This window comes from Physcomitrium patens, chromosome 23 (genome assembly GCF_059467195.1).
Source record: "Physcomitrium patens ecotype Gransden chromosome 23, ASM5946719v1, whole genome shotgun sequence".
Lineage (NCBI taxonomy): Eukaryota > Viridiplantae > Streptophyta > Bryopsida > Funariales > Funariaceae > Physcomitrium > Physcomitrium patens.
This window is the reverse complement of record NC_143432.1, coordinates 10808635-10824330: the sequence shown is the minus strand read 5'-3', so window position 1 is coordinate 10824330 and position 15696 is coordinate 10808635. Positions and strand designations below refer to the sequence as shown.

Below are 15696 nucleotides of genomic sequence, written 5' to 3'. Positions count from 1 at the left end.
TCACAAATAATTGCCTGAGATATAAGTTCTTCTAAAGTATTCGCCTTAGGCATGGTGATCAATAAGTTCTTGACATCATATCTCAGTCCATATCAAAATCGTGTCATGAACGCCTTATCATTCCAATCAAGATCACATGTAAGCTGTTGAAATTCTGCAGCATAGATTGCAGCAGAACGTGATCCTTGTTGTAGATTTTGTATCTTTCTTTCAGCCACTCTTTCTCGATCGCTATCTCCAAACGCAGCAGTAAGTCTCTCTATGAAAGCCTCTAGGTCGTACAATATTAGAGAATCCTTCTCCAATAGTGGAGCAAACCAAGAGCGAGCATTTCCTGATAGAAGAGTACCTATGAAAGCAACCTGGGTAAATCCATTCGGATAACGAGAAGGGTATAGGCATAGGTAAAGCCGTACTTGTTGCACAAAACCTCGAAAGTTGGCTCTTGTTCCATCAAACTTGTCTAGCATACTCGCTTTTGGTTCTTTCGTACTAATCCTTGAAGTATCTATAGGGGTCGTATGTGACACATGTCTTGCTTCTCTCAGTCGAATAATCTCTTGTTATAGGCTATAAATTTCGCGTCTAGCTTCTTCGGTCACTAGATCAATTTGAGGTTCTTTACTTGGATTGCGAAGAAATGCAATCTCCTTTCGTACACTATTCATAAGAGCTTGAAGATTTGCAAGAGTTGCCACTCTATTGTCTACTTATGGAGATGCACTGTCTATGACCTAGTCTATTTTCATATTTAGAGAATAGATAGATTAAAATTTTGAGAGAAGAAGAAATTGCTAAGTCTCTTGGAGAAAATTGTAGCACTACCTGTCACTAAAACCTACTCGGAGAAAGGAAAAAAAAAAACACTAAACGATTTCAGTTTTAGATGAGGGTAATCCGCAACCTCTAAAAATGCCTCAATGCTTTCGAGAAGAGGGGTAATCCGCACTCTATCAAGAAGGCAAAGCTTTGAAATCGATGTTAACAGTCTTTTCTACTAGCTATGCTAAACAAAAAGAAGGAATTAATATCAGTCCAAGAGAGGGTAATCCGCAACCCTTAGAACGCTCAAGTATCTCCAAGGAAAGGAGTAGTCCACTCTCTGCCTTAAAGAACTAAGCTCTGATATTGTGATTGAGAAAATATCAGTTTAGAGGAAGGTAATCCGCAATCCCTAAAGCGCTAGAATACCTTCAAGAAGAGGGGTAATCCGCTCTCAAACAAGAAGGATTCAGCTCTGATATTAAGATAAAGGTAGTCTCGACAAACTGTCACGGACACAAAATACAGACTTGAAATCTAACAAGAAGTTCAAGAAGAAGTGGCAGAACTAGATTAAACAGATGAGTACAAGAACAACACCAAAAAGGTGAGCTAGAACTCCAAGAGATGTGTTGTCGAGATTGAAGAACTCTTCAGCCTCGACTCCTATATATACTACTGGCCTATGGTTCTAAGGAAGCGCATCAAGAAGCTTCCCAAAAACTATGAAGCTTCTCGAGCAACTACCCAAGAGCTAGGAAGCTTCTCAAGTAACTTCCTAGAATCTACTAGAATATTCCTAAGAATCTTCTAGAGCCTTCTAAGGGAATCTTTAGGGAATCTTCAAAGAATCTTTAGGAAATCTTTGAAGAATATTCTAAGAGAATATTCAAGGAATCTTCTGGAAGTTTCTAGAGACTTCTTTCTAGAAGGTTCTAGAAACTTGTCTCTAGAAAGGTCTAAGGACTATGTCCCTAACATAGAGCTCCAAGAGGTGTGTTGTCGAGATTGAGGATCTCTTTAGTCTCAGCTCCTATATATACTACAAGTTAGAAAGCTTCTCAAGCAACTTCCATAATCTATAAAGCTTCTCAAGTAGCTTCCACAAGCTAGAAATCTTCTTAAGTAGCTTCCACGAGCTAGGAATCTTCTCAAGCAGCTTCCACAAACTACAAAGCTTCTTTAGAACTTTCTACAATCTTCTACAACTTCTTAGTATATGTCCTTGACGGAACGCAAGATTTGAAACTACCACATATATTAATTGCTTATGCCATACTTGTTTCTTCATAAAGGTCATTCTTATAAATTTATTTTTAGTCACAAATTATTTTATTATTCCACTCAATACATAGGCACAAAGAGTCATTGTACATCCTTCATCTTTGAAAAAGATTGTCCTTGCTAGCTAATCCACTTATTTATTTTTCATCTCTAGCCATGGCATACCAAAAATAATATCATATCTAAGCTTTGTTACTCTAAACTTTTCTCTCAAGGCATAGGTGTGACTTAGTCTCAAAAAAATTTCTTCACTTGTCTTGCTCAACATGTTCTCTTGGTCATTTGCTAAATATATACTCCTTTCTTTAATCGCCTTTGTTTTAATCCCAATGCAATTGATAATTACTGTTAAGATGTAATTTTTATAGAGCCGTAGTCTATAAGTACTCAATATGGTTGTTCTCTTAATTGATCCATTAGACACACCAATTGATCATTTTGATAGTTGTTTGAGGCTATGTCATTTGTCTCTAAGAAACAACAATTATCTTCAATATTGGACCTCAATGCCTTTATTGGGGAGTCCCATTTTCTTGCTCTACTTCTTCATCAACTTGGTGGCCTTTGAGATTGTGAACCCATCATGATTTATTGATGCTTCAACTTTGATGTTTGGAAAATCTCTAATCTAATGGTCTGGCTCTCAACAATAAAAACACAATTCCTTTGTACTAATATTTGTTGGCTCTATTCTATCAATGGTCCTTGCAAAGCATCAATTTCTATTAATGTTGGTTGTTACGCCATAGTATTGGCTAGTAGCATAAGACCCCACACTATAGGTTATATTCCATAATTTTTGAAATCTGTAGATCGACCCTCTCTATAATCTTAACTGCCTCCTCAAATGTTTGTAGATCCCTTAATTCCACCTCTTGCTGAACCATAGGTTTCAATCCTTATACAAATCGATCCATCTCTTTCTTCGAAACATTGTCTATTTGGAGACATAGGACTTGAATCAAAAGAAATAATCTTGTACTCATTTGGATTGTATAAGATTAACCAACTAATTGTGTCATAACTTTCTTACATTAATGGACCAAAATTGACTACTTAGTTTGGTCTCTAATTCTTCTTAGTGACAAAATCTGCCTTGAGTTCTATAGCTTTGAGTTTGATATCACCATCAAATAGTTGATACACCTTTCAAATAACTAGAGGCATATGTAATCCCTTTGCTGGTATTTGCAATAGATAATTGAAGGTACTATTATATGCTAAAGAGCCATTTGCATACATCTTCTTATCTTAAGGTCCCCGAGTATATATTGGTCTTGTTCAATTTCAGCCTAGTAGATGTCAACTCTCTTATCTTAGAATCTTTTATTTACCCTTATAGAATAGCTATGTGGCTTAAGAGAAGTTATATCTAAGTCTCTTTTTGAAATTGCTCTACCATATCTCCCATGATACAAATTCTTTGCTGAACTTTACTATTGTAACCTTCCAATTGACTTCTTAAAGTAGCTCATTGAAGTTCCAAAATAATATCAAATGTGATCAAAAGAATTGATTTTTAACTAAACAATGGCTATTAATATACTACCAAAGAACAGACTAATATTCATTCTAATATCAATGAAACAAGATTGGATTCTCTAAGGTCTAAAACCTTACGAATTTCATAACAACAAAGATTGTAATATATTGTAAGACCAAGTACACTAGAATAAAACTAAAAGTAATTAAATAGAATGGAACATGAAAGATAGTACTAAGTAAAAGAAAATAGAATCAAACAAAATAGAACAAAAAAAAAAGAAACCAAATTTTACTAAGAGAAAGAATCTAAAGCCATACTTAACCAAATGCTCAAATGGCTTCAATTAGTCTTATTTATATTTTATTCAACTATCCCTGGAACTTTTTAGAATATCTCTAATGATAGATTCTACCAAGATAACCACTCTTTTAAAAGATTTTAGAGGTAGATCCTACTATGGTAATTGCCCTAAGCTTTTTTAAAAGATTCTATGGTAGATTTCATATAAACCACCATCCTTATCTCAATTCTAGAAACTTTCCAAAAACAACTCCAACTACATGTCTCTATATGCAAATAATAAAAATATCCTATCGATGTCCTGTTATAATATGATAGAATTAGCTAGACTTTCTTCCAACAAGTAATACTACACATGGGATTTCTTCAAGATTGGATCGACCTCATTATATCATTTTATAAAGAAGCCTCTGCTTATGTTATACTAAATGGCACCTATGAGAAATAGTTTTTTCTTCAAAGGTTAGTGAGGCAAGACTATCTTCTAGCTCCATATCTTTATCTAATTGTCGAAGATGTTATAGGACATATATTAAAAGATTCCAATAGATCTTTAGTAGGATTCAAACTCTCAGGTAGATGCTTTATTAACAATTAGATGTATGCACATGACTTGGCACTCTATATCTAAGAAAATGAAGACAACTTTGATGCAACCATGAAGATACGAACAACTTACTATAAGGCTAGTAGTACCAAAATTAATTAGAAAATTTTTGTAGGTATTTGGATCTCATCTTAACACAAAATATGGTAGTGGATAAAAAATTTAGGTTTGAATTGGCTTCCAGGAGGATCTCCTATGAGATATTTAGAATTTCCAATAAGATTCATATCACCTATAGAAGACACAACAAACAAGATTATCCAAGAATTAATTAGTAGAATAATTCATAAGAGAATCAAGGACTCTCCCTAGCAAGTAGAATCATGACAAAAAATCAATCAATTCTAACAATTAAATATTATTTTTACTCTTGCTCAACTATATTTAATGCCACATTTAAACAAATATGAACTCTATACTGTAACTATACCTAAGAAGCAAAGAAAGAAAATACTATTAGAATTAAGATCAGTTGGTCTACTTAGATGACAGACTTAGGAAGAGTAAAGATACTTGATCTATGTCTTCAAGCATAAGTCTTCTTGACCAAATTGGTGATAAAGAACGTGAAACCGAGTTATGAACCTTGGAAGGCCTTTATTTATTACCATCTTGATAGAACTAAGCCAATAAGAGTTGTGAGGTGGCCCTAACATGTCTACTAGATAAAAGTGGATTACACTTCTCCACATAGTTAACTTCTTTGAAGATCCATCTTTCAAGCTTGGACTTCTATCAAATCAGGGCTGAAGAAAAAACCTTATAAAAAGACTACTGAAATATTTAAACAGCCCTTGTTAGATAATCAATTAATTATGTAGACAAATGGCTTATCTGTTGGTATTGAATCCACCTCAAGCTTCTCTATTTGAGCAAACAAGAATATATTTTAGATCCAAGATGTTTTCTTTCAATCCTTCGGTACATGGCATATAGTGGCCTTCATAAAGTCAATAATATGATCTTCATTAGTAAGCTCACAATGGACATTACTGTTAAGAGCAATATCTTAGACCCTCTTTAATTTCATTCTAATCAAAACAGGGAACTGAATTATATTTGAGACCACAAATTTAACATCTATCTATCATCTCTTTAATTATAGAACTATGGAATGGGACAATCAAAAATATAACATGCTCTCAATAGAGAAACTAATCCCAAAATTTGAAGGTATTGACATCCTACCAGAAGAAACACTACACCTTATATAAGTAATCTATACATTATATAAGAGAGATCATGTTTGGAATTCAATTCTTCTGATCTCATGAAGGCAGCAAGACTTTGGCTTTTTGAGAAAGTTCGTCTGAATCAGTTAGGATAGGATCCAAAAGAATGCATATAGACCAAATTAAATGCATTACATGAAAAAAAAATTCCAATATATAACTAAACATGGCTACAAAGTGAATTTACTCAAAACAAACAACCTTATGAGAAGTCCACAAGAATTGATAGTTGATAGATACACCTTGAAATAGCATAAAGCCTTCATTAGATAACTATGGCAATCCTAGATTCTTTGAAAAATAGCTGCAATGGAGTGGTTATATATAACAGGGGGCCTTCCTATAGGAGAATGGAGGTTGAGGGAAATAGGCACAAGCACTTATAGATTATGTTGAAATAGAGAGATTAAAACTACAAAACATGCATTGTTCAAATATAAATATGCATCACAAGCATAGCGACAACTATCTATCCTTAGAACTCACTTTAGCTTGCCTGATTTATATAGTTTTTAGCACAAGGTCAAATTTGAGCTCATGAACAATCCAAGCACAGACATCATATCATGAACCTTTCTTTTAGGCTTTAAAAACAAAGTACAAGTCAATATTGAAACACCCTAAGACTTCTTAAAGGTGAGTATGAAGTAGAATATTTGAATCTAGAAGTGTGAAACAGAGATATCAAGAAACACCTTCTTACTAGGCAAGGTTCTATTTTATACATGAAAAAGAATTATTCACATAAGTTCTAAAATCTGGCATAGCATCTTCAAGTACAGGCACATGGCTGAGAAATTAAGCAACATGATAACTCTTTTTCAAATAGTGTGGATAGACCAAGATGTATTTGCAATACAAAGAAACCCTCTATGTTGGAATTGGCTTCCTCCAAAATCTTTCCTACCACAAGCATTGGCAAAAATACTACCTCAATTAAATATACCAATGCCTCCTAATTTTGACACTAGAAGAACCTCAAAGACAAAAAATAGTCATGATATTTTACTTGAAATTAATAAGCTCTTCAAAGAGGTAAAGCAAGACATGAGGGAATAACTCCAACTATCAAGCCCTTATATCATCAAAAGTTCTATACCACATAATCTTGATCCAATTTATAAACATGAAGTCAACTAAAAGAGATAAGAACGTGAATAAGAAAGATTAAAATAAGAATAAAACCACCAAAGAGCCAACAATATGTATAAAAAGTCCAATTAATAAATCATCAAATAGCACAAGATATCAATATAATACTCGTGGAAGTAGAAAAAGAAAGAAGATTACAATCACTAGATATATCCCGTACTAGATATTGTCAATAATAGATCTAAGAGGAGTGCCAATGACAATTTGATGCAACATCCTACAGGCCAGAGGATCTTCACCAATTAGTTGAAAGTACAAGAAACAACCCTCATTTTAGTAGTAGTCTTGTTGCACTAGAGATTTATGGTACTGTAGGACAACACTTCCAAAGTACAAACTTCTATGATTAGATGGTAAATAGATGAAGATATTTTAACTTAAGCACTCGCTATCTCCGATGACCAAACTCAATTACGAATAAGTCCTTGGAGGTAAATTCACAATATATAGTAATGTCATTGAATAAATTTGATTTCTTAATTAGTCATTTGAATCAATCATGCTACTAAATGGCAAATACAAGATTTCAATCTTCATCTCACATGGCACTAGCCTACCCATATTAAATTTGTTATAGGATTAAATGTCTGATATATCCTCTTATAGTCACTAGCCCTATTACTAGGCATTTAAGCAATAACATCATGCCTCGCACTTTTTTGTACCTCACTTAGGTGCTTTGTTTTTTAACCTTGGAAGGGACTTTAAGATTAGGATACTCAGCTCTCACTTAAGCGACCTGAGTTCGAGTCCTAGCAACAAAAGCTCTCTAGAAGAAATTGGACTACAAAACTCTTTTCTATTTTCTTTTTCTAGTTTCTTTTATTCTTTGTACTCTTTGCAAAACATACATTACTTAAACAAGATCTTGCTAGAATTTACACAAATTTCAATCAAAGGAAATAATTTTAAATTATTATGATATTTTTTAATTTAAATACTATTCATCATCTTAAAATGCATATGTTATTTGAGACATAAATTATTCATGAATTCTAAAATCAGAATTGTACATGATTTGAATCCACCTCTCAGTGTACTGCAATGCCGTTGTCTTGCAACAGATTACTCATGTTTAAGATTGAGGATAATTATTCAAGGTTTGATATCATTTCATAAACCGAATTCATGAATCATTCATGCACTGACATCTATGAACACTACAAAGTTCCTTTGCAATAAATGTGGAACTTCATAAATGCCATCACGCAATTTTATTATGTTAAAGCAGGATAGTTCCATGTTCATCATTTTAAGTTTGCATGGCAAGCGAATTTTACATGTATCAAAGTTAAAATCACTGTGATAATATGTTGAACAATGACCCAAAATCCTCAAATAACACTAGAGTCCTAAGTAAAAATTCTAATCTCTGATCGAGCTTTGAAACACGCCATGTTAAACCCTCTCCACGAAGATTAGTAAATATGAATACAGTGATCCAAGAGTGCAAAGAATCCCATGCTATGCTAAGAATTCACCTATGGAGCCAAGAGTTTGGCTAATTCATCAACTTGCAACAACCCAGAAGGATCCTTGGGCACCCTATCCAGCACTGCAGGATCCAACCTCAGACCCTTCAGTGGCTTTTTACTTGCTTCCTCAGGACCTCCTTTATCATCATCGTCTTGCGCTGAAGAATCCTGTGTTTGTGTTTGTGAAGCCCTAAGCAATGCCTTCCTACCTACAACTTCGTTTCTGTTTCTTTTGCTTCTGTATTTGGCTGGAGCGCCGAAAGCACCACCGAAACGACTTTTCACCACTTGAAGTAAAGTGTCAGGGTCCAGCTCACTCTCCTCTAATACCAAAGCTTGCTCCGAGTCTAATGCTCCTTGATATAATGACTCAAATTCCCTAACTGCTTTTTCCACTTCTGGATCCATCTCTACACGGACGTTTCCACCTAATGATTCATAGCCATGTTCATCGTCGTGCTCGTACTCTGCTTCAAAGGATTGATCTACATCAATACTTGATTCATCTATGTCCGAATCGTAGGCTGCTTCCAAGCTTTGGTCTTCGTCTGTGTCTGTGTCTGTTTCGTACATAGCAAGCTCCTCATCTTCATTTGAAGAAAAGTCCAATATTTGACTTCCTTCGTTCAGCAATGTCTTTCCCAGCAGCTCTTGACCGTCTTCAGGTAACTCTTGATTAAAATCTGGTTGAGCTTCACCCGAGCTATCTCCTTGAACGCTATTTGAGCTCTCAGTTAGCGATTCGGGTCCTCGCCACATCAAGATGCTTTCACGTTCGAAAGAGAGGAGTACACATGGCACCAGATCCTACTCAAGTGAAACAACAAAGGAACTGTGAATGACTACCAGAGTTGCAAGAACAAATAATAGATATACAAAAAGTAGACAGGGAAACGATTGACACATACGAAGGCAATTCATAAACTAATAAATTAATCAAGGATTACCTTAAGTTTAGCACCGATTTTCTTATAATCACTGGGATTCATGTTCTTGCAGTCCACTTTAACCAGGTCATCCACTTTGAAGGCGTTTCGCACATCCCGAACAAGATTAACATATACTCCATTTTTTCCTACCAACCAAGACATAAGGTTGTCAGAATCCTCGAGCGAAAAGCAACATCAAACCAGAATTTTCAACGTACAATGCAACAAATGCGAAGTGTTGTTCTCAGTGAGAAATTTCTTAACGCAGAAATTTTGAAGCTAGCAACTGTAAAGAGAAAGACCAAAAATTGATAGTTCAAAAAATCCTCACCCAAATGACAAACGGGCGGGAGTTCCCGTCCCAGCTTCCGAAGATTATTAGCCTCTTCGATAGTCAAACCTGCAGGTGCTTTTTCTATGAGTTTAGGATATATAGGTGCGGGTGGCTTCCACAACATAAGCGGAATTACAGGCCGAGTCTTATAGTTATAATTGCGTCCACGAAATAAATATACTGCACCCCCTTGTCGAAGAATAATCTTGCCACCAGTTTTTTCCTGCACATGAAATCACTGGATCAGTTCAACAATTGTCATTGGCAGAAATGGGTTGCAGATCAGACATAATATGCTCAAATACGCAAAAGCTAATAACCATACAAACTAATAATGCGTCCTACGAGGGAGAGAAAACAAAGTATCCAGACCTCAAGCACGCGGCAGACATTATCCATGTCCACGGTTGGGACACCTTTGCACTTTACTTTACAAACGCGGCGGCGTTTCCAATGCTCATGCACAAGATTTAGCATGTTGTGCGTCAAGCCATCCCTTCCTTCATATCAACAAAACAGACTAGGATCAGATTTGCTGTTGCATAGAGTAGTCCACAAAACAGCCAGCTCCCAAATGAGAGCTGGAGTGATACCAAACCATAAGGTAGAGTCAAGACAATAACAAGATCTTTATGTTACAAACAAGTGCAATATCCCATCCAAGGAATGCCAAGGACGAGGAGGTCGTTCTACAAAATTGACGAGAGGTATTTATAGAAGAAGAAGAAGAAAAAGAGGTGCACACCAACTAGAATTCTCAGTTCAAAACCTACACCTTACAGACAAACGCTTCAAATAGCGAAAAAGTCACTGGAAGTTGAAACCTAATACAACCTTATCATAGAAGACTTCAAAACTCAAGAAAAATGCAGCTGATTGCAAAAATATTTACCTAAATTGATCTGTCGAGGTTCTTTTCGAGCCTTGGTCACAAGCTCCCTCACCTCGGCGCTGGTAAGAGGTGCTCCTAAGATCTCCTCCCTCGATCGCCCCAGCTTCGGCCCTTGGCCCTCTGGGTATGGCCCAGGTGCTTGAACAGGCTTGACGCCCTTTCTACCAATCGGTGGCGGATTGAATGAATCAAACTCTCGTGGCTTCTTTTTGCTCTTCGCAAGAGGTGGTCGTCCTGTCCACGGCCTGTTCACCCCTTCAGGTCCGAATGGGGAGTACACTGGCTCCCTAAACCCTACTGGCGCAACTTTGGGTGTTTCGGTATAACTGTACTGGTAGGGAAGTTCGGGTTTGATAACAGGTGGGATAAAATCTGTACCCCCTGATGAATTGTTGACATCGGATTCAACCTTAGACAATTCAATGGTAGAAGAAGATAAAGAGGGATTCGGATTGGACCGAGGTAGCTTGCGACCTGAGGATCTGGCGGGTTTGCTAGCAGCTCCCGATGAGGGGGGAAGCGGAGAATACCTAATTGACCCAGTGCCTTGCTGAGGCTTCACATCATCGTCAGAAGGCGGCGCTGATTTCTTATATAGGCTAGACTTCTTGAAGTTTTGACTGGGTTCTTTGGAACCCGTCCAATTGCCGAATTCCTCATCTGAATCCTCGTCATAACCCTCCTCCCGTGTTGACCTAATTCCCCTGCTCCGAGGTTGCGAGCTATTCAAGCTATAGTTCCCATCGACGTCGTCTTCCTCAGATGATGAAAGAATGTTTCTCTTGCTGTTCCTATTATTATCTTGCCTGTACCTCAAACTTTCTCTACGTGAGTCATCTCTTCGATTTTGCACAAACTTATCGGAATTTGCCAAATAATCGTCGTCAGGTTTCTCCCAATCCTCGACATCATCATCCTGTGCCAAATTTCTTAATGCGATCTTCTCAGTTTGCCTGCGCGTTTGTAAAAATCCACTCGACAAGTCATACGCTACACTCCTCCTGCTCTTTGCCTTCCCCGCATCAGTCGTATCCTCTCCTTCTCCGAATGGCCCTGAGGAGATAGCTACGATTGAACGGCGCCAGAGCCCAATGCGAGGAACACTAGAATGGGAAGGGAAGTGAAAATTTCGCCTCCAGATTGGCAGGCGAACGAGCAAAGGACAAGAGGTTGAGAATTGACGCGAAGACTCTAAACGAAGCAGCCGAAGCCTGCACGATAAGTGCAGTGTCGGCGTAACACCTAGCCTCATGGCCATCTCTGCTTACCTCCACTCTCTCTTTACTGCTGCAAATTCAAAAAACATGGGGCTTCTGGAATTGGAAGCGACATTGCAACGAATCAAAGCTACACTAAATCAACGAATACTCCTTAGAGGGGCTGCTGCTGCTGCTAATCTCGTGCCAAACTGAACCTCTTTTGTTGGCAATTAGCAGAAACCCAACTTCAAGGAAATACGTGACAGCGAGCGTGAGAAAAATTAGGGGTGCTATAGAGATTTAGCAGCAGTAGCCTCCAAAACTCCAAAAACCCTGCAAAACCCTCACAACTTGGCTGCAAAGTGCAACAAGATGAGTGACAGGGGCATTGGTGATGGTGGTGTTTCAGGATGAGGTTGGATGAACGATCCAATCCAACCGATACTTTATACGTGTACACTGTGCCCGAACTTCATCTTCATTACTTGGGTCAACCACTCTTTCATGGACTCAATCCCACAAAAAAAAAGATTGGTTGTTTTCTTTTTTTTCTTTTTTGGAAGAATTGATTCACTGTTTCCATTGTGCTTTCAATGCTGTTCTAGCACATGCCTAATCAGATCCATGATCCAATGTGGGTCAAAATACTTGCGATTAGCGCAACAAATAACACACTGCTCAACAAAATTCTGGACAGGCGCAAGCACCAGCAGTTAAGTACAAAAAAAATTAAAAAAATCTCTGTAGATACGGTTCCATTTTGCAGCTACAGCAACTCGGGAGTTTAATGCAGCGCAAGCAAATTGTGTATAAATTAAACATTGTAAGCAAGGCTTGGATTATCAATCCGTAAAGTCCCAAAGCGTTTGACATAAGAAAAGAGCACCAGTACATGACTCCAAAACATGGATCACATCTTAAAATCTCAGAAATTAGTTCGCAGAGATCCGAATAGCAATGCATGAAAAAACAGCGTCTTTCTTCGATGGAGATAACCATCAACAATTAACTATCACTCTCAACCAGGTAACACCGGAGTCAGAACCTACACCGATTCTAAATATGCACGCACTGAGGTGCACATGACCAAATTGTTTCATATCATGGTATCTAAGTAATTAAACCTACAAGACGTTCCCTCTACTTGGTCTTCATCAACAAACTGAAATGTAGAAACAAAAGATTATAAAGACCAGAGTAGATGAACTGAGACGTGGTTCATTTAAATCGTGACCAGCTTGAAATAGTTTACCGGATCCTCTGTATGTCATTTCCAAGAAATGAATGGGTTTGCAGACGTTTTATTGCAATTTCTCCGAATCACTTCTATGAGCTTCACAAAGAGCCAACTGACCTTGCAAGTGAGAACCCCGACGGGAAACAAATGCCCCCAGGACAAGTGGTTAGATTGCCTTCATGACGCTTCTCAAGGTTAACATTTGATGGCCTCTCGAACGTGACCATTGTCTTGGGTTGCAGAGCTGCCTCAGCCTTGGTCTCGCCCCTTGAACCATTATGTTTCCCTTTCAGTATGCTGAACAAGACCTCGCCAATACTCTATGCAAGGTTTCGTCGAAATTTGGCAGCTCCAGCAGAATTGAGCACAGACGCTAGGTCTCGTGCGTCTGCCCAGTAAATAACACGGCGATTTCCAACGCCTTGCCTTGAAAATAACCCTGCAAAGCTGCTGGCGCTTAATTCAGGATTGTCTATGCCTCCCAGTACTTTCGATGCAGCAGATTCAGCTTTGAGCTCATATGTTACCAGAGCATAAATGGTATTGATCCACCCGTTGACAGGCTAGAATGAAATCACTCCTATTTGAGATTATGCATCCTACTACTAGTATACATTATCATCTGATATTCAAATATATTCATAAGATAAATCATCTATATCTAATAAATTCTCATCAGCTATGAACATTGAATGCCAAACTCCGAACTCAGTTTCTGTCCCAAGTCGGGTCTCGTAGAGAGAGACTGTGCAACTGCATTCAAGTTAAAACAATAGTGTAAGTGCTCATATTCATGTAACTGAACCATTTCAAACCGCAGTTTATGCAGTAAAATAAGAGAAAAACATGTAAATACATCTAAAGAAAACAAATAAATACCTTTGACACAAGTGGTGCCGAGCCCAATCAAGGCTTATTTCAAGGATGCAGCTGTCAGTGGTGTAACTTCAAGCTTATCTTTCTCTGAGATTTAACTTAGAAAGTTTCTCTTCATAGTAGCCATTCGTATAATATGTTTCAATGTTACTGAACCTAACGCAGCGCCAAGACAGTACATTTCATCAATCCTACAACTTTGCCACAAGAGAACCCTAACTTTGGTTCTGATGAAGATGAACATACTTCTCGGGGCGCACAAATGCTAGAAACCACAATGCAAGTCATAACAAAAGTAAATGATTCCCTTTTTACATTACTATACAAGTGAATTTATGTGACGCCATGTACCTCAAGAAAACGAAATAAAAAAAGAATATGCGAACGACCGTAGAAGTAAGGTGAAACTTGATCAGGGATGTACTCACTTTGTAGGGGTATCTTTGAAACCCTAAAATACACCCTGTATAGAGATCGAATAGCTCTCAAGCGTCTTCAAATCATCAGCCAAAAGATCCTTGCCTCGCAGATCTGCAAATCGTAGGAAACGGTTTCTCAGCGAAGATAAATAAAATCCATACAGATTCTATTTAAATTTAAGTATAAAATCAAACACTCCAAGATGGGTACATGAACACGAAAAATCAGGATATTAAGGTCGTGGCCAAAATGCAGGGCCCAATGATACAGCAATCTCGTCTTCTATGATCCTCAAAGCAACATTCTCTCCAGTGTTTTTACTAAAGGAAGGTCCCACGCATGTATACTTCTTCATGAAAACAATATCGTTCGCCATCATGTTGGTCACGCCTTTTTGGTGAGACTGAGGAATCTTCTTCAACGTAGCAGATTGGAGACCAGATTTAATCCACATCCCATCCTTCTTCGAAACTTTTTTTTTCCGAATCCCGAATCCCGAATCCACAGTTTCAAGTGGGCTTTCATGATTCCTTCAAACTTCAACAGAAATAATCGGCCTCTTCTGAATTCGTCCGCAAAATCGCCTGCATCGTGCCTAATTTTCTCATGCGACTCTGGCTTCTTACACCTGATAATCAAAACACATTCATAATGAGTCTCAGCTCGACCAAAAGCAACCATCCACTAATCTGTAAGATTCCACAACCTTCTCGGCTCATCGTTGCTGCCGTCATAAAGAACATGTCCACAATCTAGTCGTATGGACTTTTAACAATAATGTACTAGACCCATCTATGATATCTGGCAAGAAGAGCATCCAATCACTTTAATATCTCATTCTATTTACCCATCTGCTCACACACAAACACACACACACACACACACACACACATCTTGCTAGTCCAATTGCTATTAAAATTTCGGCATAAACACAAGTCTCGACAAAGTAAAGCAACACAAGGAGGTGAGCGAGGCTTTCATACCTTGATTGAGCAAAGGCACAACCTGTTCGCCACTGAATCTGTTGAACAGGGGGCTGCAGACATGACAAGAACTGCCATCGCGAACTTTCAACTAGCTCCTCACCCTGACACTCTGGGGAGGAAACCCTAGCCTAGCATCCATACATCCTTTCGCACCACACGCAACACAATTCAAAGCACCGCTGGGGTTGCTCCCGGGTTCTAGAGCTGCAGCCATGGTGGTGATAGTGGTGGTGGTGGCAATGCCGATACTGTCACCAACAACTAACTCACAAACTCACCGTTGTGAGATTAATTCCTCCTCAACGATCCACTGTTCTCCGACACTCATGACTCCCCAAACTAAGGAAGAGCCCCAAAATCGTCATCGACCCATAGGTAAGACCACCGTACCAATGTAATATTAGCCCAATGCTACCACGAATGCTTGATTGTTTTAGATATGAGAGAGGATTTCATGAGATTGACGTGAAATGAGTTGCACTGAATGTTGACGGGTCCAATGTGTTCGAAATCTTTGTTTGCAAT

General features: G+C 38.0%; 1 protein-coding gene and 1 long non-coding RNA gene across 2 annotated transcripts; both read right to left on the bottom strand.

Annotated features, from left to right (window-relative positions):
* Positions 1 to 8073: 8073 nt before the first annotated feature.
* LOC112275650 (uncharacterized) lies at positions 8074 to 12063 on the bottom strand. The gene is made up of 5 exons (XM_024506193.3): positions 10454 to 12063; positions 9934 to 10061; positions 9559 to 9784; positions 9246 to 9373; positions 8074 to 9105 (listed from the first exon to the last, which is right to left on the bottom strand). Exons 1-5 carry the CDS (start codon positions 11709 to 11711, stop codon positions 8305 to 8307), a joined length of 2541 nt encoding a protein of 846 aa, XP_024361961.1. The 5' UTR covers positions 11712 to 12063; the 3' UTR covers positions 8074 to 8304.
* Positions 12064 to 12491: 428 nt separating this feature from the next.
* On the bottom strand, positions 12492 to 15694 carry LOC141044815 (uncharacterized). The gene is made up of 5 exons (XR_012216548.2): positions 15169 to 15694; positions 14533 to 14813; positions 14194 to 14296; positions 13769 to 13921; positions 12492 to 13642 (listed from the first exon to the last, which is right to left on the bottom strand). It is a non-coding gene; the product is annotated as an uncharacterized LOC141044815 (long non-coding RNA).
* Positions 15695 to 15696: the final 2 nt, after the last annotated feature.